The sequence below is a fragment of the Python bivittatus genome, unplaced genomic scaffold, assembly GCF_059951505.1.
Source record: "Python bivittatus isolate LINGU-HERP-01145 unplaced genomic scaffold, Pbiv_v1 ctg000330_np1212, whole genome shotgun sequence".
Lineage (NCBI taxonomy): Eukaryota > Metazoa > Chordata > Lepidosauria > Squamata > Pythonidae > Python > Python bivittatus.
The window spans coordinates 17,283,325-17,310,042 of record NW_028277058.1 but is presented as its reverse complement, the minus strand read 5'-3'; the positions used below and the strand labels follow the sequence as shown (position 1 = coordinate 17,310,042).

Here is a 26,718-nt window from a genome sequence, read left to right as displayed (position 1 = left end):
GTTTGGCATTTGAGGTGGTTGGTAAGAGTCATTGCAAAAGCTTAAGGAGATGCTGCATCACAGTAAAACTAGCATAGGCTTTATTGTTTTTTATTGTTTGTAATAATTCACTAATAAAATTCTAAATTACAGAAGATTGGAGATATGGGGAAAGGAGAAACTGCTCTGGAGTTTGCATGGGTAAAAGGAATAGCAACCATAGAAGTGACAGAAAAGATTTATACAGAATGTAGCTAAAAAAATTAAGATGCTGAAAAAGATGTCACATACAGCAAATCTAAGTAGCATTTTACATGCTAAATAAGAAAGCATCAGAGGTAGGACCAACTACACACATACACACACCCATGGATAGCACATAGCTTCCTAAAACCTTATCTTGAACCCCTGAATTCCTGGAAGCATAATTTTCAGCCTTTTTAAAAATGGAGTTACAAAGTAAAATTGGCTTGAAAGGTGTCCAAAATTATAGGCACTGTCTTGCCTTAGAGTTCTTTTTTTTTTTTTAAAGAGCAATCTGGTTGAAAAAGAATGTTCTCTAGTTCTGCTAAACTTACAGAGACACAGGCCCACACACACAGGGCTTAGAAACTTGAATTTCCTGCAATAATATGGAATATTTTTCTCCCTTCAGAGAGATGAACCGCAACAGAATTAAAAAAATAGATGGGCTTACTTTTCAAGGACTGCCTTCTTTGAAATCATTAAAAATACAGAAAAATGGGCTTGTTTGGCTCATGGATGGAGCTTTCTGGGGATTAAGTAACATGGAAATACTGTAAGTACATATTTTCACAGTCTTCAAGAAAGAACCATTCTAAGTACTGCAGTTAATTGTGTTTCAGGACTGAGTTGTTCACAAAATATACATGTATAAAACACAAGATGGTAAAACTTTTCTAGCTTGTTTTTATGAGAAAGAGACTTGATGTCTTTTTCTACCTTTAAAATGGTTAAAGCTTGCAGCTATAGATGGGTTTTTCATTTTTGTGTTCTTAGGCAGCTGGATCATAACAACTTAACAGAGATTACCAAAGGCTGGCTTTATGGCTTGTTAATGTTACAGCAGCTTCATCTTAGCCAAAATGCTATCAGCAGGATCAGACCTGATGCCTGGGAGTTTTGCCAAAAACTCAGTGAGCTGTGAGTAGTTGTTTTTTGTGTTTTTTTTTTAAACTCTCCTCTGTTTTAAAAGTAGGGTGCAGGCCAAAGTATGATTGGAAGAGCGGTGGGATAACCACTTTTCAGGATGACAGTGGCTTTGCTATTATGTGCATGTGCTGAATACACTGATGCTTTGTTGTAAGAATCTGAAGCCAACTATGTTTCTTTGTACCAGTAACACTTGGATTTTGTTACTGTAATTTCAAATAAAAGAAACTAGTTCTGCAATAATATTACGTGTCATGGAAAATAACACACAAACTTGCATTAAAAATACATTATTCTGAAACTGATTAAGAAATGAATTGCATTCTTAGCTTGAATGTCTTGTTTATGCTGATTTAAAACCAACATTATCCCCCCCCTTTTTTTTTAAATTTGCAGGGACTTGACTTACAATAATTTAGCAAGACTAGAAGATTCAAGCTTTGTTGGTTTAAGCCTGCTAGTAAGGCTGGATATCGGGAACAACAAAGTGAGCTACATTGCAGATTGTGCCTTCCGGGGACTATCCAGTTTACAAACTCTGTAAGTTTCAGGAAAACTTGTTTAAAGATCTAAGGCAGCCTTCCCAACCGATTATATAGAACTTAGGAAAATTATGAGAACTAAAGACTTGCCCATATGAAGGGCATTAGAAAAGACTGGTGTAATAAAACAATGTTGTCTTTCTATAATGGGTCTGAGAAGCTTGTGAAGGAAAACTCAGTAATAGGTACAATTTGCTCAATTCTGAGTTCTTTTTTAAATTGACTTAGAATTGAGAGCTTTTTAAAAGCATCAAAACTGATTTGTTGGCTAGGTGCCAAAAAAGCATATTACTTATTCAGGGATTTCCATTTTAAATTATGAGTTAAAAACCTAGATAGAACATTATAGAAGTATGGAATTATCATACAAAATGTGCCATACAGTGACACTGGGGGGAGGGGGGAAGCTTACCCTGCAAGATTTTGGGAGAGAACACGGACTCTTGGGAGATTTGGAGATATCACAGGATTTCGAATATGTAATTACTATTTAAAATACTTTTGGATTTTCAGACATTATACGTTGAGGGTGGGGCAGGTCATATATCCTATGATACTCACAGGAGCATTGTTGACAACTCCTGGCTATGGGATTACCATCGAAAAACTTTCAATGATGGTGTTGTAATCTGCATAATGGAAAAGAATGGGAACCACTAGGAACATCACTTGCTGTTGCTGCTGTTGTTTCAGAAACATTCAGCCATTTGTTCACTGTTGCCCCACATGCAATGATGTTTACATGTCACACATTCCATTGATGGGAATATCTGTCTTCCAACTCATGTTATGACATATAAATCAGGCAATGACTCAACCTCTTGAACTCTCTTTGCGTCATCCATTGCTTGCTTCTGTTTTTCCATAGCTTCATTCCAGTGAGAAATAGCTTGCACGTAAGAAGCGTCAGATCTTTGCTACCATTCATGTATATTAACCCAACTGTTAAGCCTCTATTACAGTCAGACTCCCTGCTTGCCTTTCTACCTTCCATCTCTTGCTACTGGCATAGCTGCTTTTCTAATGGACAAGCCAAAATATTGTTGTGATCAATAAAAACCCCATATGTTTGGTAAAAGCATTAAAATCAGCAAGCTGTCATAAAATAAAATTGTAGTTTATGGCTTGCAGATGGAACTACCATTGAAAAAGTGTGACCAATGCTTACTGTACTGAATAGTCTTTTTTTTCCACAGGACAAGTGGTAACATGCTCCTAGATTACAGACAGAGACCCAGTTTGGTGTAATGGTTAAGGAATCAGGCTAGAAATCGGGAGACCATGAGTCCTTGTCCTGCTGTAGGCACAAAGCCAACTGGGTGACTTTGGGCCAGTCTCTCCCTCTCAGCCCTAGGAAGAAGGCAATGGCAAACCACTTCCAAAAATCTTGCCAAGAAAACTGCAAGTCATCAGGAGTCAACACTGACTCAAAGGCGTGCATGCGCGCGCGCACACACACACGCACACACAAAAGATTGTAGACACTCTCTTCTCAGGAGTTACACAGATTAAAATTGTGATTTCAAACATATGTGCACTTTTGTGATATTTTGGGACTGATTTCAAATCTTTTCCTTTCCTCAGAGACCTTAAAAATAATGAAATCTCATGGACAATTGAAGATATGAACGGTGCTTTCTCCGGACTTGACAAACTTAGATGGCTGTAAGTATGACTTTCTTCTCTCTACTTAAGTAATGATGAATGTTTATTCCTGGGGTCCTGGATAGAGAGATACATCAAGGACACTAGTTCCTGCAAATTATCATTATGATTGCTGTTATTATTATGGCAATGGTGGGTATTATTATTACTGTTCCACAAAAGTCCATAGATAAAACAACCACTGAGGAAATGGTAAAATACAGAGGAGCCAGACATCAGACGTAGGGAAATTTGATAGTATTAGTTGATACGGGACCAGCTGGCAGCTGTCTGCAGTGTGAATTTGGCCTTGAGGTCACCCGCTTGCTCACTAACTTGATGTTTTTTCTTTGACGCTGTCTTTACAGTACTTCCGAGGTCTGCATCATAGTATCACAAGGCCAACTGAACTTTTCTTTTCAAACCCATCTATTTTATTTATATTATAGTGGACAGAGACAGTGATCAGGAGTGTGAAAACTAGCTAAGATGGAGAATGGAGATAACGTGCTATGAGACTTTGGAGCCAAAGTTACTCATTTTGAATTGTGTAGGCATCTTAATTCAACAGTTTCTTCCTTGACATATTGTCTTTTTCAGTGCAAAAGTATGAAAAGGATTTGAAATATAGTTCAGCTTCTTACTGTTGATTTTGTGGCTTTTCTGGTCTTGCTTATAGTGATTGGATCTGTTGTAATCGCTACTCTATGTATTTCTATTTCATAGCATGCTGTTATTTGGGATACGTTTTATGGGATGTTTTTGGTTTTAAACTGATCTTGCTTTCATTGCTTGTTGTCTTGAGAATGTTATAAAGCAACTAATAAAAGCAGTGCATAAAATAAATATAATAATTTTTAGCACCACACCTAGTACTATAAAATGTCTTATTTTTATTCATTATAGATATTGAAGTTATGACATTATTGAAAGGCTGATTAGTTGTGTAAAGAAATAACGTTTGATAAAGCAAACTAGTATCCAGGTTTTATTAGAATGCAAACATTCTCTTCAAACTCCATGCGAGTGGAAATAAGAGATGGGTTATGTGTATTCCTAAAATAATTGCTTTACCAAATTATATTCATAAACATTTGAAATGCCTTCATCTCTTTAGTTATTGAACCAAATAAAAGCATCTATTTAGGAAGTGAAATCACTGTGGTCGGAAGAAGCTTAAAAGACAGAATTGCAACATGACAAACCATGGCCCCAAAGGCATTATCAAAATGTGCAAAAATACTTTTTATTTTATTGCATCTGTTATGTATTATATTTCCAGGCTACTCCAAGGGAACAGAATTAGGTCAATTACTAAGAAAGCGTTTTCTGGTCTGGATGCACTTGAACACCTGTAAGTAGTTGAAAATAATCCTTAATTAAACAGTTACTAAAATGTACAGTGATGCTAACATTAGAAAAAGTTGCTTACTGGAATCTTAGGGCTGGCCATGCAGTGTCTGCAGGCAACACTTGAACACCCTTCTGGGTTAGGGATTAAAAATAATTTTACCCAAGGATTTGCTAGGAACAGTTGTGAGTCTGTCAGAAGATCCATGATATGACAAGTGTGGTGCAGTCCAGCTAGCATTCATCCACAATTGGAAAATCCACAGTGTAGATATAAGGGGACAGACATTTCTAAAATGTCTTTATTTTCATTTCTGTTGTCAAAGTGGCTAAGATAGTCCCTTATGTCTTTTTGGAGCTTTTAAAACAGCCAAATATACTTGCAGCAGTAGAGGTTTCTTTGAAGTGTAGACTTCTTCATGACATTGCATGGTCACATGGTTCAGGAAGTCCCAGGAAGAATTCTGGTTTACCAAGAAGTCTAGCACTGCTGTAAGCATGCTGGTCTTTTTAAACAGTAGAAGAGACTTCTTCTCTCATTTTAGAAAGTACATCAATCACCTTTTGAGCCTCAACTGAAGATTTGTTGTATTGATTTTAATTTAAAGAAATAGAAAGGATTTTTTTTTCTTTTTAAGTGTTGAAAAACTGTCCATGAAAGTGGAGTTAAACTATGCAGATCTGTGTGTTGGAACTAACATCTAACATGGGTGATCCAAAGGTCTCCTCCTTCTTCTGATTCCTTCCTTCCTCCCTCCCTCGACCATGTTAATTTCTCAAAAATCCAAATACACGTTCAGGTTTTAAAAAATGGAAAACTCTTTTTAATTCATCAAAAGAATTCCCCTACCCAATGTTGTTATCTATCCAGGAAATATTGCTAAATTGTTATGTGTAATGCGAATGAGATATAAGCTCCTTTTTTTTTTGTCTTTTTAGAATAGAATTTGTCCTACACTGAACTACATTAATTTTGCTTTTCTCTTACAGTGATCTAAGTAATAATGCAATCATGTCAATTCAAGGAAACACATTTTCACAAATGAAGAATCTCAAAGAATTGTAAGTATCTCTCTTTCCTCCAACAGAGCTTTCATATAGTTAAAAATACCCAACAACGGTTGGGTTTATCTAAAGTGGCAGCACATAGCAGACCTGTGCCGTGCTTCAAAAAAGCAAGCAGGGCCAGACTTAGTACTTGCATCAGGAAATCACAAGGCTGGAGATGGGACCAGGCAGTTGGAACAACTCCCGGAAGGAGGCAATGGTGAGCCACATACTTGTTGTGCCCCCCACCCAAAATCACATGGATGTTTCCATGAAGTTACCACAATTCATATCAATTTGAGGGAGTCTTTCCATTTAACAACACAATATGATGGAATGGAATTATGAAGGCCAAGCTCAGGGAGATAAGCATTTTCTTAGCTCACCGGAACCACGTGGGAGGAACAAAAGGATGAGACTGACACCTCCCTGAGGAATTCACACTGTTGTGGCTGGAGGACTTTGGGAACTGGGGTTTTAGTCTGGGAAGATTCTTGCTAGAGGTTGTAGCTAATAAACATAGCTGGACTGAATTTGCGTGGTCTCTTGGAGTTCCTTCGGCTAGGCCTGACACACAGTGAGATAAGGGGGAGGAGGTTGTTAGCTTGTGAAAAGAACTGTGAGACTTAGTTCTCACATTTTCCACACTGTCAGAGGAAAATAATCTGATATCAGATCTCGCCATGACTGAAACAAAATTAGATGCAAAATGGACCTCTTACCTATTAAAGAAGGCCACTTTCCCCTATGGATAGGAGAAAAAGACACAGAAAGTGAACACTTGAGATACAGACACATACACACACACACAGAACTTGCTTTGGATATAAAGTACTTGCTGGAATTCCTTTTTAATGACTTCTAAGCTTTTCTGCAGTAAAATTCTTTTATCAGATGCTCCTGGATTTTTGTGTACTTGTTAATTGTTTCCAGTCTCGCCTGCAAGGGAGAACCTGAGAAGAACATGTAGTTAATGGAATTCAAGCAACAATATTTTTAAGACTACATGCTGAACAAGTAAAGCTAATTAGGGAAAGATCCCATATTGAAGAAGACATTTTGCTTTAGGATAGTTCTAGGTTATTTTACCTACTGAATAGAGTAAGGAGTTACATTGTTGGCATACTTTCTGTAAGGTCCCCTATTTAAATTCCTGTTAAGACTAACATGTAATGGGTGCGTGTTGATATAGTGCAGACGTTTTCTTTACAGAAAGAGTTTGAATTAAAACCAACTTTAGATATTCCCAGATGAAATACAGATACCAAATCAGTCAGTTATGAAGAATGGAAATAGGCATTAAGGCTCCAGTTTTCAAGGCAGAAACGTTCTTTGAAGCATGCAGAACTCCTTAAAGCAGTTAAATGCTTTCCAAGAGTCACATGTCTGGAAAGAGACATGTTTAGTTTGAGGAGTTCCTACAAGTTACTACATGTACACACATGCAGGTCCTCAAGCACCTTTTTCTCTTTGAATCTGAGACTGTGCACAACCCTAGTAGGCATATGCTATTTAAGAATGCAAAGCCTGTTATCTGGAACCTGGGCAAAGAGACCATCATATGAGAGTTAGCTTCCAACATATTGTTACTGCCATTGACATATTACAATGGAGCAGGCTATTGGGCACTAGTTTGTTTATTTATCCTCAGGGTTGTCTTTAATATTGCTCCTTTCAAATGTAGAGGTCCATGGTTTTCTTGTGGTGCAAATGTGTTCCTGTTTATTTTCCAGATATATAAACACATCAAGCCTTTTGTGTGATTGCCAGCTGAAGTGGCTACCTGAATGGCTGGTAGACAATAAATTCCAGACCTTTGTAAATGCCACGTGTGCCCATCCTCAGGTATTGAAAGGAAGAAATGTTTTTGCTGTCAGCCTAGAAGGTTTTGTGTGTGGTAAGTTTAAACTTCCCTTTTTATCTCTGTCAGGATTGTAAAGTTGGTAGTTATTTTAGAAAGGAATTAACAAACTTTATCTTTAATATTTTAGAGTTAATTCTCTGTCACTCTTTATATGGATGTGTGTAGGATATTCTTTTTCTTTTCACTCTTCATGTACTCTGATCTGCATATATTACAATATGTGATTTCACAATTATTGATTGCATAGCATGTTTCAAATGGTGAATGAAGGTGGCTAACATATATGCTATAGCCTTAAAATATTAATATTTCTTAGATAAGAGCTGTAGTTTAATATGTTTAGATTGGTGCACGTTTAATGTTCTTAGATGCAAACAGTAGAGACCTTTACATTTTTAAAAAATCTTCATTATTAAGGAATAGTCAGACCCAGTCCTTCTCCTTCTCCTTCTCCTTGTCTCCACAACAAATATCTTTGTTTCGGTCTTTGACCGACCTTTACAGTAGGAAAACAGAAATAGTTTGGTACAGCAGTTCATTCTGGCTTAGTATTTTTCATAGCTGTAGCTTCACCTTATTGCCACAAATCTCTAAGACTCCATCTCAGCTAGACTGGGAAGATCCTCCAGATGTTGCTATGCTTTACCTTTCAACAACTGTCAACACTGGTTGTGCTAGCTAGGGTTCTGAAAGTTTAACAACACAGGAGGACTGCAGGTTCCCTACATCTTAAGGATTACATTTCCAAATGGAAAGGGCACATACGGTTGAATAATTGCAAGAGAAATACTTTATGTTTGCAAAATTATATAACTAATAATTAATTTGTTAGGTAGAAGGAAGTATTAATCAATTAGTCCTGGACTGTTCCATTCTAGATAGGAGGGCTGATATTTCCATAGTAAGAGCAAATATTATTGTATCTCAGGGATAGTCAGGAACCTGGAAAGGAAGGTTGAAAGGAGAATGGACAGAGCTTGAGAGGGTAAATGAGAAAAAAATATCCCTATTGGATCAGGCTAAGGCTCATCTTAGTTCAGCATGATGTTATTCAAACAAGTGACTCTGTGATGCTTATAAGCAAGAGATGGAGACCTTCCTGTAGACCACCATTGCTCTGTGCAATTATTATTGGTGCCCCAATTCAGAAGTAACCTCAACTCTTAAGGCTAACAGCTAATCCTATCCTCTCCAAATTTATCTGGTTCGTTTCCCAATGAGTTCGCAACTCAAATAGAAAGCCAGTGTCAAGCATATTGGACTCAGAGGCTGAAGCTCCCCATGTATATTCCAGTTTTAAAAAGAAAAACAAATAGTACTGTATTTCAATCAAGAAGTTGATTTTTGCCATTTTGCTTTTGTCTCATTTTTTAACGTATCCATCATTCTTTCGTTATATACAAGAAATCAAGTTAATAAAAAAGATATGGAAATAATGATCTTACTACCTAAGTATCAGATTTAAGTGTGATTTCTCAGGTGTATTTTACTGTTCCCTCCAAGGCTAGCAGTTTAAAACTGTTGAAAGAAGAGGCAAAGTCATTTATATATAAGATATAATATTCTATTCATGGACTTCTGTAGTTTGTAGACAATTACATTAAAAACAGTACAATTAATTTAGAATTATGTTCCTTAATGATGGAGCACCTTGGAAGTTCCTAACTTGGACTTTGAATATAGGTTTTGCTCTGCATGCAAATTTCTTTGTGAACTATCAACATCTATTTTTATAAATATAATTAATGAAGTTCATTGGCCCCAGCAAGCTTGACTACCAGGTTACCAGTGTATATTTAACACACATTAAACAGCAACATTTGCATGCATAATATAGGACAGAATGCTACAATTTTAAGAAGTGTGACTTGCTCTGAACAGCTGAAAAATGCATTATTGTCTCGACTTTTAGATACGAAAATTACCACTTTAAGAATGAGTTCCGTTCCCAAGGTCTGTCCTTAAATCGAATTTGTATGTAAGCCAGAACAGTATTGTATAATACTGTATAAGTAGTATTGTGTAATTAACTTGAACCATTGTGTATTTAACTCAAATCATTATGTATTTAACTTGAATTTTGCTACAATAGGCTCCATTCTTAACTATGGGTCATCTGTAAACCAGGCGTTTTTAACCCAAGGACTACCTGTATAGCCAGAAGCAATCACTTACACCAAAAAGAGTCATACTTTCAGGTGAACCAATGTAGAGGTAACCAACTGCCAAGCAGCCAGTTGTAGCACATCATAACCTTATATATAATAGGATATTCGCTAATAGCATCTGCATAGCCTGGCTTAATAGTTTTAAAATAAATGCCTAGTGTGCAATTTAGAAGAGTTACTTTCTGAATTAATCTTATTGTGCAGTATACTTCAGGAGTTGGACAAAATTCAGTTTTCTTTACTAGGCTAACCAAATGTAGTGAATTGAATAAACATGTTTTTGATCTTCATATCCTGGTTACCATTTTAATGTTTTGATGGAAAGTGTCTCTATGACATATAGTTGCAATCAAGAAAAGTGTGCTGCTTAGTTCTTAGGTCTTCTAGTTGAATAACCTTAATTCAAATACTCATTCTTGCATTCATTATTATGATTGCTCAGCAGGAGAAAAATACCGCATGCCTTTCTAAACATAATACAAATAATGATGTGTATGTAGTTTTAGATACTAATTCAACTTGTCAGGTTAGAGAATTTTTTGGGGGGGGTAGCTGAGAAAACAGAAAATATTCATTTTAACAAAGATGAAAAGTATCACACATTTTCTTATCCTTATAATTCAAAATTGATGTAACTTGTACAACTCACAGCGACACAGAACTGATAAATTTTAGATACAAAGGCAATTGCTCAGAAAATTATGAACTGAAAATCAGTATTGAAACATGCCATGCTATCTAAATAAAAACAGTGTCATTGATTTATAAATGAAGTTGCATGCTATCCTTGTATGTGACTGATATTTGATATACAACAGAAGCCAGCAATTGCTATTCCTTGGGCTAGAACAGCCAAGCTGCTTGTCATTATCCTTAGTTTAAAAAAATTGTATGGAAGAATATTTCTTGTATTAAGAGTTGCCTGGCTGAATGCTTAGCATGCATGCACAATACTTATTTATTAGAGTGGCCACCTAACCATACCTATCAAGTGATAAGTAATATGATTGAGAAAGTCTGCATATTATTACATGTCTTCTCAGAAATAAGTCCCACTTACAGGTAGTCCTTGCTTAGTAACCATTCATTCAACAACCATTTGAAGTTAATGTAAGCTGAATGTATTTACGACTGGTCCTTGAAGTTAAAGCTATTGCAGTGCCCCCGTGGTCACATGATCAAAATTTGGGTACTTGGCAGCCCACCCGCATTTACAACCACAGGGTGCACTTCAACTCTCCCCCACCTGCCTATCTCCCCCCCCCGTCTCTATCCTTTTGGCTGCCCTGCATTCCACTGTCCCTGCCACCATGCCCTCTGCCACCCCTCTGCTCTACACCCCTGCTGTCCTGCACTCCATCACCCCTCCCAACTGACCTTCGCCATCTTCTTCCTCCCGCTGCTGACAAAGCAGGAGGAAGAAGAAGACGGTAAAGGCCAGCTGGAGGTGGCAAGGGGAACAGAGTGCAGGGGGTGGGGGTGCAGGGTGGAGGGCAGGGTAGCCAAAAGGGCAGCAATGGGAAGTAGATAGCTGGGTGAGGGGAGTTGAAGCAGGGCCAAGCTAGACGCTTGCCAAATGATGGCACAGTCCTGGCCTAATGACTGCAACTGGGACTACTGGAACTATCACTAAGCAGTGCAGTCATGTGATGTTTTGCCTAACGACTGCTTCGCTTAGTGATGGAAATTCTGGTCCCAGTTAGAGTAATTACACAATGTATAGAATTGCAGCCTAGTTATGCTGTTGGGAATACTAATAAAATTAAGAATATGTTAATTTTATTTGAGGGGCAAAGGTTTATAGTCAGAGTCCAGTCTTTGTCAAGGTGGAATTAGGCGTCATATGTGGGGCTCTGGAGATTCCAGTTTCTCTCTCTCTCTCTCTCTCTCTCTCTCTCTCTCTCTCTCTCTCTCACACACACACACACACACACACACACACAACACAAAATGAGCATGATAGATTATTTAAGGGATATAGCTTTGTCAGTGCAGCCTTCCTGTCTCTATGCTTTTAGGTAACTGGACAGCCAGCTTTTCAGAAAGTAGCTGTGTGCTGAGTATGCCAAGATGGAACTAATTTCTTTTAAGCCATACAGAGTCTCTTTGTATATAAGTATATAAGGATGGTTAGTGAACTAGTTGGACCGTATTTCTGAGCAGAATTTGTATAAAATATTGACATTCATTAGATTAGCAATTCCTAATTTGGTATTAGTCCCAACCAAATTATAGAAGGCTGATCTAGACAAAGATTGGTAAAAGAGCAGGTTTTAAAAAAATAAGTTGTGCTATATAAAATTGATTGTATCAAAACTAATAGAAGGTTTTCAAGTCTGTTCTGTCACATTTTCTGATAGACAAGAAATTGTGTGATCTTATTCATTGCTGCTCTTGTTGATTTGCTCTTCTTTTATAGATGATTTTCCAAAGCCGCAGATAACTGTCCAACCTGAAACTCAGTCAGCAATCAAAGGCTCCAATTTGAGTTTTATATGTTCAGCAGCCAGCAGCAGTGATTCCCCAATGACTTTTGCATGGAAAAAAGATAATGAATTAATACGTGATGCTGAAATGGAGAACTATGCGCATCTTAGGGCACAGGGTGGTGAAGTCATGGAGTATACCACCATCCTTAGGCTGCGCAATGTTGAATTCAGTAATGAAGGAAAATACCAGTGCGTTATATCCAATCACTTTGGCTCATCGTACTCTGTCAAGGCTAAACTTACAGTGAACAGTAAGCATTTCAAATGTACTTACACATTAACAAAAATGTATAATATAGCATTCCTTCTAAAAGAGTTTACTCAGCATATCTGTTTGTTTGTTTGTTTGTTTGTTTGTTTGTTAGCTGGCTGTATGAATACCTAAAAAAATAAATGAGATTTTTGCTGAAGTTTTATTTGAAGAGCTTTAAAACAGTAGATCCTGCTTCTCATTTTTATCACAGTTACATGTATCTGCTAGCCTCCATTTAAATTGCTGTCATCTATAGGCAGAGTACCTACAACTCTCCATATTATAGCTCCCAGTATTCTCAACCATTGGCTATGCTAGCTTGAGCTTCTGTGAGTTACTCAGCAACATATGGAGGGCCATGGGGATTTATTAAGACCAAAACTATATTTCAAAGCTATCTGGAAATAACATTTAATTAGAATATAGCAGCTTAGTTGCTAACTAGGACCAGGGTTTAGGAGCTCCCATTTATTTCTGGGCTGTTCTGCTTCTGCTCTCCTGACACAATTTAAGTGTGGGTGATGACTTAGGCTCTTTATGGCTGAGTATCTGGGTACTCAGATACTAAAAAATTCTGATCTTTATATCTGTTTGACATTTCCTGGAGGACATCACAGGAGGGTCTTTTCATAGGAGCCCTATGAAGAACAACAGGTGGCCACAAGAGGAAGATTCTCAGTGGTGACATCCTCTCAGTAAAATGGTCTCCCTAGGGATGCTACCAGATATATTTGTTTACTTGTTCATTTTTAAAATTTAAACCCGTCTTAGTTTGCTTTTGTTGTTTACTTATCTTCCAGTGTCAGTCTTCTTTAAGGATCTCACAATAAACATTTAAAAAATAAATACATTACTAAAACATCAGTAAATAAATTAATAAAATGTCAGCAAATTTAAAAAGCTAAGAGCCAGATGTAGTGGTTAAGACATCAGGCTGAAAATTGGAAACTCTTAGTTCCAGTCCTACCTTAGCATTAAGCCAGCTGGGTGACTGTGGTCCAGTCATTTCTCTCAGCCCTGGAAAGAAGGCACGGGCAAACCTCTTCCAAAAACATTGCCAAGAAAACTGGGTGGACTGGTTGAGGCAGCTACCAGGAATAAAGACTGACTCAGAGGCACAACTACAAAAGGAAGATACAGATAAATGGCCTGAGAAAACAAGACATTCTATTCTTTTCTATCCTTTTGATAATATCCTGATACTTTTGATAATATCCTGAGTTATGTTTAAGATACCCTAGGAACTTTATTTAAAGATTATACTTGTGCAATCAGTTTTGAAATGTGAATATTTTATATACAGTACAGGTAGTCCTCATTTAACAACCACAATAGGAACTGGCAAATTTGTCATTAAGCAAGGGTGGTCATTAAGTGAGGCATCATGTGACCACACCCGATTTTACGATACTTTTTGCAGCAATCATTAAGTGAAGCACCACAGACATTAAGTGAATCACACAATTTCCCATTGATTTTGCTTGCCGGAAGCTGGCTGGGAAGGTTGCAAATGGAAATCACGTGACCCTGGGACACCACAATCATAATAAGTGCAAGCTGGTTGCCAAGCACCCAGATCATGATCACGTGACTGCGGGGGCACTACAATAGTCATAACTGCGAGAACCAGTCATAAGTTACTTTTTCAGCACCATTGTAACTTTGAGCAGTCACTTATCGAAAGATTGTTGAGTGATGACTACCTGTATATAAAAAGTAATACTATTTAATAGTGCTACTTTGTTTTCCTAATAGTAATGTCTTCCTGTTCCTAATATCTCAGAACTTTGCAAACTTTATCTGTAATTCAGTTGTTAAATTATTCCCTTATAAATCTGTTTCCCAAATACATGTTATGGAGCACTCTCCTGCAGGTATTCATGTGTAAGGCACAAATGTCTGAAAGATATATCATATTGTATGTTTAGTTTGAGCCTAACCACAATTTGCTCCAGAACATGGATACACAGGGCTCCAGATCTCATCTACCTACAAGTTGAAACTTTTTTCTCGCTACATATGGAATGTATGAAAAACTCTCCTCACTCCTAATGTGCATTTTCAGAAATATCTGTATTGCATTCATTCAGCAGATAAATGAGTAAAGAAACCATTTTTCCTGCCATCTCTGCTTTTTGTTTATTTTAACCCCTTTTATGTTTTAAAATATTAAATTTATAATTTCGAAGCGCTATAATGCTTCTGATGAAGTGCCATATGCAGTTTAAAACATTGAAATGGTGAGGAAGATAACAATAAGATACTGAATACTATACAAAGCAGTGAACAAGAGTAATCTCTTAGTCTGAAAACAAACTTTTCCTGTCTTTTATATAGTGCTTCCATCGTTTACCAAGATGCCCATGGATCTCACAATTCGCGCAGGGGCAACAGCACGGCTAGAGTGTGCTGCTGTTGGTCACCCCGTGCCTCAGATTGCTTGGCAGAAAGATGGGGGCACTGACTTCCCTGCAGCACGCAAGAGACGCATGCACGTGATGCCCGAGGATGACGTGTTTTTTATTGTGGATGTCAAAATTGAGGACACAGGCATTTACAGCTGCACAGCTCAGAATACTGCAGGCAGTATTTCTGCAAATGCAACATTAACAGTATTAGGTAAGGATAGCCTGTCCCTCTCAACTTGACACTGGTCATTTGGTAGCTCATCGTTTTGTTTTTGACAGTAATAAATACGGCTTGATGTGCGTAGTGTTCTTTTATTAGACTCAACCTATTGTTTTTAGTCTGCTGACTACGTTTGCACATAATTTTATGGCTGAGATTCTAGCCTGAGAACTTTGCTGAAAGTTACTCCAGCTTTTTTTCTGCATTTCAGAAACACCCTCATTTTTGAGGCCCTTGTTGGATCGAACTGTGATGAAAGGTGAAACGGCAGTCTTGCAGTGTATTGCTGGTGGCAGCCCGTCTCCTCGGCTGAATTGGACCAAAGATGATGGCACTTTAGCAGTGACAGAGAGGCATTTCTTTGCTGCAGGAAATCAGTTGCTTATCATTGTGGATACAGACTTTGAAGATGCTGGGAAATACACATGTGAAATGTCTAACACACTTGGAACCGAGAGAGGCAACGTTCGCCTGAGTGTGATTCCCACTCCTACCTGTGATTCTCCTCAGAATGCTGCCCTGTCCCTAGATGATGATGGATGGGCCACTGTGGGTGTTGTGATCATAGCTGTGGTGTGCTGTGTGGTTGGCACTTCCCTTGTGTGGGTGGTCATCATATACCACACAAGGAGGAGAAATGAAGATTGCAGTATCACAAACACAGGTGGGTAAACTGAAACTTGGAAGAGAGCTCTCAAAGATGTTTGTGGTTACCCTCCTGAAGTTTTCCTTGCAGAATTATTTGTGTCTTTTGACTCAAATTCAGAAACCTAAATAACTTTTGAAAATCATCCTTCTGTAGCTTATGTAAAATACTTCAAATAATTCAGCCACTGATAGTTTTGTGCATGTACATTTGCTTAATCACAGATGAGACAAATTTGCCTGCAGATATTCCAAGCTATCTGTCATCCCAAGGAACTCTAGCTGAAAGACAAGACGGATATGGGTCATCAGAGAATGGAAGCCAGCATCACTTTGTACAGTCATCCCCCATGGGTGGATATTTTTTTCAACAGAGAGAAAGCAATGGTGAGGTTTTAACAGGTCTATACAATTTGTATGTATTCATAAAGAAATCTTGTTGAGATTCAGTGGGATTTATTCCAAGGTAATGTGCTGCAGAATTGCAGCTTAGATTTCTCATTATGCTACCTTGATGCTTAAGATTCCATCACTGTTGTTCTTTGGTTGTTCCCTAACTCCAAATAAATTGGAGAATAACGGTTTTACTGTTTTACTATTTCATCAACTGCTTTGATGATAGATTGTCTCCTGCCTATTATTATCCCAAAGATGTTCTGGTACTATATGTCCAAATGTTTCTAGTTTTACAGCAGTGCTGTTCTGTATATCTTCTTCTTGATATATATGCTTTTTCCAGCTGAGGAACGTTTCCAGGAAATGACTTGAACATTCTTGTTACTCTGCATGTTATTTCATTTTTAGTTTTCACCTAGAGCCATGTTTTTCAACAAAAATCCATAATACTAAAAACACACAGATTGCTGCCAAGTATTTTCAGCTGCAGTACTAGCTAAGGCCTTGCTGTTGACAGAAAAGTTCTGTTTTTTCAGAGTTATGGAAGAAAAACAGCTTATGTTCCAAGATATTCTCTCAAGACTTAACCTAACCCCAAACCTAAGCCTATGTTTTCAGTGATTGGTCCTATGAAACACATTGCAGAACAGGAAGGGACTCTATTTCAGGCTGACAGTTTTGTCTGTCTATGGCTGAAAGTTCCTGTAAAAAAAGGGAGGAGATCCCCCCCCCCATATATGCACACATCTGGAGAAAGAATATTGCAACAATGATCCAGGCAGTGCCTCTAGTCTAGTTTAAGTTTTCCCAATCTTGGTGCACTCAATTATTTAAGGATGTGAGCTAGAATTTTCAACCAGCATAATGTAACTTTAGATTTTGTAAATAGCATGCTCCTTTGCATAATAATGCTTTTTTGCTCCTAATAGGGATTCCTCAGACTTTTTTGATGAGTGCCTTGGAAAGACAGGGGTATTTGCAGAAATCTAATGATTCCCCCCAGCAGAGTCAATTGGATCTCCATCTAAAGAGTGTTTAATTTGTGGTCAGCAAATATAAATGAATGGAGAGAGTGTCTTACTAAAAATTTGGAAGCCACTAAGGCTGTGACTGTTTAAAAAATCTGTAACTTAGCATACTCAATTATTGCTTTGCAGTCAGTTAGGTTTCTTATACATAGATGTTTTGGTTTGAAAAAATAAACCTAGAATCAAAGGAAGCTGATATGTATTGTCTCCTTTTTAAAGGAATTTGTCATACAGATAACTGCAGTGAAAATGACCTGGAAGCTGTAACAGATCCATTTTTATGCCATTATCTGGGTACTTCAGGAAGTCTATATTTAAAAGGAAATATATGTGGCCCAGATATGTTTGAAGTATACCATACAGGTAATTTACATTATATAAATGTTTTAATTATTTTCCCCCTCTTTCCCCCCGCATTTTAAGGGTCTTTGTTCATTGAAATTATAAACAGTTTTGTCCCCTGTTGGTTTCTTTAAGGCAGCAATTTGGAGCAAAGAACAGCGTGCATGGACCTTTATGATTCAAGCTGCTTGAAGAAAAAAGACTGCTACCCATATAGCCACTCCCCTGAAGATCCCTTTGACCGATACCTCAGTATCTCCAAGATACATATGCCAAGTAATAAATCGATTCCTTCTGTTTATACTTCAAATGAAGAGAATGGAACAAGAAGCTCAGATGTAGACACATTTAAGAGAAATCAAGAACTGTCTTCTGTTACACCAAGCACCACTTTCATGGGTATGTTTTAATGGCTTTCTAATCCAGAAATCCTAAAAACATATACTGGGGAGGAAGCCATGTTGAAATGAAGTAAGCAGAACTGCTTTTTGAAAAATTGTTCTCTTCCATACCCAAGTGGATGGGATATTCCATTAAAAGTTTTCTTTAGAGATTTATTCAGAGTGTGTTAATTAAACAAGGGGTGAGAAGCGTATGACCACTAAGATATTTTCAGCATGTGTCCGTATTGGGGTAGCTGGAAGCTATGCCTTATTACATTTGAATATAAGGAATAAAGGTATAAGGCAATGAAGTTGAAAAATGAGAACTTAATTACTGTATTCGTTGAGAAAGTACCTTTTTCCTAATAGCTGCTAGCTAACAAAACACAGGCATGTGAAGTTCAGTGTAAAGAATCTCACTCATCAAGTGTCTATATTATTTGCTCTTTCTTGAAAGAGCTCAGACAGTATTTAGTCTTAATACCTTCCAGTGTTATCCCTGTAATAATCCTTAGAGGTAGATTAGGCTGAGAAATAATGGTCATTCAGTGAGCCTTAGCGGTCTTCTGTCAAGTTTCAAAGGCCATTTACTAAGCTTCATGACTGCATAAAAATGTGAACTCAGGTCTCTCTTAACTATCACACAACATACATACACACAGTCTTGAAAGACAAACAGGAAATCAGCATTCTGCTTTCTCTGTCCCAAATAGTTGAATATGTGAACATAAGTCTGAACCAGAGTAATTGGCTAATTAGAAAAAGTGTAATTACTAAATTTATGTTATTAACATAGACCATTTCATTGGTTTATGTTATTTTGTGGATCATTTATTTTGCTTATCCATTTTTGTAATAGCTAATAAATGTTTTCTCTGTCTCTTTAGGAACATTTGGAAAACCTATATGGAAGCATCAGCTTGATTCTTTGTCAAGCTATAAGCAGTCCTCAGTTTGGCAGCCAAAAGCCTCCCATTATTCTCATGAATCATTGGATTTTGATTCAGAATCTGAAGGTGGTAGTAAAATGGGTAGGACGTTTGCTGAAGTGGACAATAGCAGCTTTATTTGCAGGCAGCCAGCTGAAAACTATAGGACTCCTACTTTTCAATCCTTTGACTTGGATACATAGCTTCCCAGCAGTACTAGCCCAAAATCAACTTACGAACCAAAAAAATATACTACCTCAAAGTGGACATTATTTAAAAAGAAAAGAAACTCCTGGCTGTATTTTAAAAGAGATTTATGATTTTTATACAGATGCAGCTTTATTTGTAAAACGCATTATTTCAGGCAGATTGTACATTCCTTATATTTCTGATAAGTGTATAGTTTTGTTTAACCAAACAGTACCTTTTGTAAATTAATGTTGTGAATAATAACTATGCATTTGTTACTGAGACAGACTTCATTTTATTCAGATGAATGTTTTAAACTAATACCAATTCATGTGCATCTACTTGAGTTTAAGGAGCTGTCCAAAGTTATGGACAGTTAATAGATTCATACCTGACATGGCTTTTTATTACGTTTTGTTGATTTGTGCATTAAAAAGCCCTGGAAAGAAACACATACAGCCAAGATCATATTCAGGGGAATGAGAAAGTTGAAACTTCTCTGCTGGTTTCACCTGAACTGTGGTGCATAACATTGCCCGTGTCAGAAAACTGGATGTTTTGGAGAGATGCAAAAAACACACTTGTAAATGTCCTGTTCCCCATAGACTTAATTATTTTTGCCCTAAGCAAAAATGTGATTATTTTCAGTTCTAGTTAATATGCATGGTCAGTATCAAACCAAATAAATAGCAATCCCAGCTTATAACGTATCCATTCCAGTAATTCAAACTGCATTCCTAGGTTATCTTTGAATAGATGAAAATCCTGGTCACATTTACCTTTGTTCTGGCCCTGGATGTCCTGAGCCTGCATGTCTTTAGGAGTAATGCACTCCTGGTTTTTACAAACCAGTTAAAGACTGCATTCAGTACATCCCAGTATTGACTTTGTAAATTTGATCATTGACAAGAGGTATGAGGGAAACATCCATTTGAGATCTTGGACTATCCAACTATTCACTTGGACTGTTGTGAATAAAAGAAGACTGCTGCATTGGTCTATGTTCCTATGCACCTTTATCCTAAGACTAAGCCCCATTGAATTCAGTTGCACAAATCTGTGAAGACGTGAATGAATTGTGTTACTAGCTGGAAAAATTGTGTTACTAAGCGTAAAGCCACATCTGATGTTAGGGAAGTTGTGCACTCTTCTCAAGAATTGTAATGTGTGATACGGTGGAGAATAGATCTATTTGGCAAGGACAAGTGCTGTAGAAGTTGCTACTGCATTTGGTAGAGATTGTTACTTGGCTTTTTGCTTGCTTTCCATCACACGTATGAATTTAAAATTGGGTGTGGGTGTGTGTTTGCATTTAAAAAACATGACACACAGATCCAGCCCTAAATCATCAAAATGTCAAATGGTGATCAGTGAATGGCTGAATCATCTTAGATCATGGCTGATAAAAGACAACAGGCTGGTGAAGTCTGTAGTTTTAATGCCACCATCCTATTCAACTACCTTGGTAAATAAGAGTAAATATTAAAGAAACCACAGTTTCACTGTTCTTGTACCTTCCAAACCCATGCTTATAATGATGTAACATATCTTAAGTTACTGTGGTACTACTAAGTTTTATGTAGCATGACCTGATCCTGTTAGTGCCAAGGAAAAAACACAAAATTTCAATAACACTAAATTGTCTTCCTTGTCTTCGTCTTTATCACTGTAGACTATTGTGTCCATGTAATAGTTGCTTCACATAGTACTAGGAAGCTATAATATTTTGGTCCAGCCATTTATCTGAAAACCTGACATCAGAATTAAAAAACTTTGGCTCTGTTATTATTATTTTTTTAAAAGGAAGCCAAAGCCGAGATTTGTTCTTTGTATCAATTTCATTCAGAACATTTCTTGTTACAGAGATTAACATTTCAGAGATTTCATTTTGGTGATCTAGGTTCTTCACACTATGTGATAAACTTCACCATGAAGTATTTCTGCAAAAGGCTGAGCTTATATATGAAATCTTTTTTTATTTTGCATTGATTGAACAAACCTAGATTAATATAAAACAATTCCATTTTTAACTCAGAAATTACTCAGTTCTTACACATTTATTTCAAAATTAAGGTGGAGAAGGCATTGTTTTCCAGCTCTAATTTAAACTAGAACTGTGTCCTGTTTTCCCCTATTTCCCTCCCTTCCTCTCCCACCCCTGAAAAAAAATCTTAATCACCATTTCAAATCAAGGTTTAGGGCTTCTCTCTCTGGTTCAAAATCAAAGTGTAGTACTTTGGGGTAATTAAAGCTAGATTAAAACAGTCCCATCTGTTCCATTGGTGCAGTAGGCTAGGCTCTTGAAAGCTGTGAATCCTCATGTCAGCAATATGCTTGAGACCCATGTGTCTCCCTGTGGGTTAATATTACAAGGCTGCCTCTCCCCCCCGCAACCCATTCACTTTGAAAGTTTAAATTTATATAGTTGTCAAGATTTTTTTCGAAGCAAAATTGAAAACAGCTGTTTAGACAGAACTCTATAAGCCACATTTCAGATGCGGAAGAAAAGTTCCCCCATTTGCACCACCCCATCTAACAATGTCAAAGAAGCCAGGTTTTTCTCCTATCAAGGAACCTGGTATCCAGATTGCAGTATAATTTTCCTCTTTAATTTAGCTTTGGAGACAGGAAGTTAATCTATCTTCAGACACTGGTGGTCTCACTGTACAGAATGGATTTTTCATGCTTTTGTTTATCCAATTGCCAGGTTTTCTGACTCTCCTTGTTAATTTGTCTTCATTGTTGCCAGATGTAGTTATATGGTGGCAGACATTCATATTGGCATTTGGGGATAATTAACAGTGTTTTGAAAGAAATTAATTTTTCCAGGGTTGGAAATAAAGCTCAGAGTCAATAATGCAAGAAAATCTTAAATTAGATTCTTCATTAAATCACCTTGACCTCTGATTCTTCTGAGGTCTGCTAAGTTGGTATCCACACACATCAGACATCATTTTGAAAATACCAGAAAGAAAATGGCAAAATAGGGAATTGTCCACTTCAGAGGGAACATAGCAGATTGGCTATTTTAAATCTGGCCATATTCAGTTTTCAACTTTTAAGCAATATCATTTAGTATAAGTCCCTTTTGCTGTAACCAATACTGTGTCCCCCTATACATCTCCATGTTCTGGATAGGTATTGTCAAAGAAATTCATACTGCAATTACTTATGTACTCCTGTTAATTTCTGTCAGAGCTGTTTCCACAAAATCAAGTATAGGATTGCAGCTTGAATCACCATCATCATCAACATCATCATCATCATCTAGTAAAGATGATTACAGAAATGTTTTATAATGCATGTGTTTACTTCAACTATATTTAGGATATTCCAATATTTTTAGCTAGAATTACACTGATCCAAAATTTACATTTGTGTGCAAGACATTTGAACTTACTTATTTGCAGAATGTCTGAAGTACAATCAAAAGAGTCTCTAGAGTATCTTCAAACTTACCAATAAAAGAGCCACTAACATAATAAATATAAAAAATAAAAAATTATCAGCTGGGCTTTGGATTTCAAAGACCTATTTTTAAAAAAAGTTCAGAGACCTTTTTTTGAAGGTTGGGAATGAGAGGGCCAGCCAGTTCACTGGGGCAGTATGTTCCATAGCTTTGGAGTGGTGTCAAGAAGGCCTGAAAGCTTAAAATGTATTTACTCAAAATTTTGAATGGTAAAAGATGGGTATGTTGTTCTTTTTTCTGAGAACTTATCTTCCAGTGGTAGGAAATTTCAGAAGCATGTAGTCTTCTCTAACCTGTACACTCCAGATGTTGGGTTTAAAATGCCATTCAATAGTTCTGGGAGTTGTAATTGAGCAGAGGAACCATTGCTGCCATAGTTAAACATTCTTAAATGCTATTTTTTTTTTTTTTTTGTCTGCGCTCAGTCATTGCTGACCCTGCAGTGACTGCTTGGACGAGTCCTTGCAGTTTTCAAGGCAATTGTTTTTCGGAAGTGGTTTGCCAGAGCCTCCTTCCTAGAGCAGAGCCCAGCTGGCGAGCGCAGGAGGCGGGGTTTCCGTTGCTTTGCACCCTTTTCGGGCGCGCGGGGTTTTTCGCGCTTACCGGCAACTGCTCCCAACTCCTTTTTGCAAGACACTGCCAGCATTTTTCCTCCCACCGGAGTGAGAGTACCCATTTATCTACTCACGTGAGTTTTTGACCTGTTGGGTTGACAGGAACTGGGGAGGAAACAGGAGCTCACCCTGTTTAACACGAAGGCTTGACTCAAACCACTGAAGCGTCGACCATTTCTGGCCGGCAACTTTCATTAAACCGCTGCGCCACTGCATCTCCCTTTAAATGCTATTAGTTTCTATTATTAGTTGCTATTAGTATTAAAATATCTTTTTTTTTTCAGACAATATAAGTGGATCTTAAAAATCTTGACTATAATTGTATTGTGTCATAACTGTACAAAACAACTCAGGTGCTAAGAAAGACTACCAAATTCAACTCTTCATATTGCTGGGAAGGGAGAAGAGAGGAGAGAATTAGGTCCAAGTCCTTGGTTTATATGACATAGAACTGTGCTCTTTATATCTTTTAAATGCTAATAGTTAAGAGTCTGTTGCCTTATTTTCACATAGGCCTAGCATAAGAGATGGGAAATGAGTTTCCAGCAACTATGGTGTGTCTGGGTTTTGGGATGACTCCTGGCTGAACAATTACAGTAATGAAATGATGCAAGAATTGGGCTTTACTTTACAATAATGCTCATAGAATTTGTTCAGTATTCTTTAAATACTCTTATAAAGCATTCCCTTTATAAGATGAACAACTTTATGTTTGGTGAATAAATTATTAGAGACTATTAATGGATTAGAGACTATTAACGTATAACCTGGAATTATAGTGGTAGTCTGAACAAATGCCAATTTAGTAGAACATTGTCTTCATCAGGCTTACTAGCAGAATTAGTATCTAAGCAACAAATGAAAAAGAAAATTCATCTTGTCTTTTCAAGAGGCTTCCAAAGAAATAAAGGTGTAGAGATATTGTGGAGCAAGCCATACTTCAGTAACGGATGATGTTTCAGTCTTCAGTTACAAGTAGCAGGTGACTTGACATTTTTTCCAGTCAGAATAGGCAGGATTGGTCCATCTTAATGGGAAAATATGACAAAAGTATCTTCATTAAAATCCATTAAAATTTAAAATTATTAAAACCACAATGTCAGCACAACCCCACCCCTTTTTTTTGAGATGGAAGTGTGAGATACCTATTTATTCAATTGTAAGTTACCAGTTATTAAGAAAAGTAATCTATTTTTAATTCTTTCCAACCCAATAAAACGTTGGAAAGAAATTAAATGTGTCTGCCTGTCAGTAGAATGACTGTCCAAAAACTGAACCAAGTGGGAACAAATTTAGTATGGTGGGAAAAGCTGGCAAAAGAAAGATCAAGTTTGAAAATGGGATGGATGTAACTGGGGAGCTGTAGAGAAAAATTATCCAGAAAAAAACAATTCCCCAGACATCCTTATGAGAGAGACAGTTGTGCAATGGCTTAGAGTACTACCAGCAATTCCCTTCCAAGCTCCTCTTCTCCCTCCTTTGTATTTGCAAAGATATGCACAACACATCAATACACCACACCAGAATAGCAGAAACACAAAGGCAGTACATTTCTTTGTTATACAGACAAAAATGCAGATACTTCCAGTGGCTACTGTTGGTAGAATTCCAAAAGGCATGTTCTGCCTGCTTTCCCCATCTAGTTTAATTGTTCCTGTGGAGGAGTAAACATCAAAAAAATGATAACATTTTTACAACATTTCAATCAAATCTGGCAGCTAAAAAATCCCCTGCATCATTGGGGAGCTCCTAACCACTCCAAAAATTGGTGGTTCCAGCATGTGACATGTTTCTTGCTGGAAACCTATGCATACAAAGCTGGAATTAACTCCTAAGGAGCTCACTGAGTAGCCATACATAAGAATTCAGGGTTTTGTTTTGTTTTGTTTTGTTCTAAGATTCATTTTGGAAAACTTCAGCTGAATTTTCTTTTTATGAACAGATTATGTCCGGTCTGTTCTTAAATACCTGGATGGAAATCCTTTGAAATAGCAGATGTTCCAGTAAAGAGTTCCTATCAGTTTCTATCAGTTCCTTCATGAATCTTTCAGATGGTGTATATGTTCCAGTTGTTTGAGAAACTAGCATAGAATTGAGTGGCATGACAGAAATGTCCTGGTAAAAATGTGAGATTTCTGAGGTTTCTTCCTGTAATATTTTTGGTGCAGTTGTATGTAAATTCTCAGCCGTGTTGACATACATAAACATAAATAATACATAGTGCTTTTGCTATGGACCAAGCAACACAACTTCATTTACCCACTTTTATAAAAAAGGAAGGAAGGAAGGAAGGAAGGAAGGAAGGAAGGAAGGGAGGGAGGGGAAGGAAGGAAGGAAGGAAGGAAGGAAGGAAGGAAGGAAGGAAGGAAGGAAGGAAGGAAGGAAGGAAGGAAGGAAGGAAGGAAGGAAGGAAGGAAGGAAGGACTCCTGATAACATTTTTTTAAATACCCATAAATAGATTTTTGTATTAGAAGTTATCCATTAAATTTTAAATAGTAATTTAAGACTTTTTTTAGCAAGGCTCATGGTATTGTCTGAACTACCAGTGCACTGATGACATTAACTTGCCTGGTACTGAAACGTCTGCAAGATGGGAGCAATCTCAGAGAAAATCAAGAGCCAACAATTTAAGCCTAAGATAAATATATTTCACTGTCATACTAGAAGTGATATATGAATATAACTTGTGCTTCAGATGAGCATTCAAACACTGTACTATACACTATATGCACATGTGCATATACACACATGGAGAGACACAAGAAATGTCATGGCCAGACCCAGAATATTAGTGGGTATTTGAGAAAAAGAAATTCCAGGAGTGAAAGTTTTGGCAACAGATCCCAGTAATGGAATTCAGATTCAGAGACATTTGTTCCTAACTAGAAATAGGATGAGGAGTTTCAAAGTGAAATAGACAAACACTTCTAATTGTGAATTTCCCATTATTACTAATAAATGTGAGAATTATGTATGCATTAGATGTACTGTATATCCATAATGAGAAACACACAGTTTGCCACTCTGAACATTATGTAAAAGGGTACTTAAAAAAAAAAAGCATAAGGCACTCAGATTATCAGGGAACTTCTGAGATATAATATTATGAGTTGATTAACAAATATGCAAAAAAGATCTTTATAATAGAACTTTTATTTAATTAAAAACAATTTATATAAAGGTGAAATATCTTTTATATATGTCTTGGCATATGACTACAAAAAGAATATTATCAAATTTAGTTTGTATTATATTTGTAAATAGTAATTTAAGCATTTACTTAGCAAGGCCATATAAATTTATTGTGTTTAGTTTGCTCAAAAACACATAAATTTCATATGTCGCTCAGATATGAGTTACATGATGAATACAAGCTGGCAACCATTTCACTCACAAACATCAGCTCTCTGAAAATAGAAAGTTAGTTACACTAAACCTCTTAATCTAGATCACTGTTTCTCAACCTCAACAACTTTAAGATGGGTAGACTTTAACTCCCAGAATTCTCCAGCCTTGAAGTCCATTCATTTTAAAGTTGCTGAGGTTTAGAAACACTGATCTAGATAATTAATACAAAAGAAAGTA

General features: G+C 37.0%; 1 protein-coding gene across 2 annotated transcripts in view; it reads left to right on the top strand.

The window, feature by feature from the left end:
* The window catches only part of LRIG3 (leucine rich repeats and immunoglobulin like domains 3), a 65,743-nt gene extending 40,322 nt beyond the window's left edge, over positions 1-25,421 (top strand). For both annotated transcript variants that reach the window (XM_088141770.1, XM_007429184.4), the window contains 14 exons: positions 635-778; positions 1,000-1,143; positions 1,549-1,692; positions 3,279-3,359; positions 4,621-4,692; positions 5,679-5,750; positions 7,469-7,632; positions 12,187-12,507; positions 14,847-15,128; positions 15,349-15,801; positions 16,008-16,169; positions 17,426-17,569; positions 17,684-17,947; positions 18,819-25,421. In XM_088141770.1, coding sequence (XP_087997896.1) covers positions 635-778; positions 1,000-1,143; positions 1,549-1,692; positions 3,279-3,359; positions 4,621-4,692; positions 5,679-5,750; positions 7,469-7,632; positions 12,187-12,507; positions 14,847-15,128; positions 15,349-15,801; positions 16,008-16,169; positions 17,426-17,569; positions 17,684-17,947; positions 18,819-19,063 — 2,692 coding nt within the window. In that variant the 3' untranslated portion in view covers positions 19,064-25,421. The remainder of the gene's footprint in view (positions 1-634; positions 779-999; positions 1,144-1,548; positions 1,693-3,278; positions 3,360-4,620; positions 4,693-5,678; positions 5,751-7,468; positions 7,633-12,186; positions 12,508-14,846; positions 15,129-15,348; positions 15,802-16,007; positions 16,170-17,425; positions 17,570-17,683; positions 17,948-18,818) is intronic.
* The last annotated feature ends 1,297 nt before the right edge of the window (positions 25,422-26,718 follow it).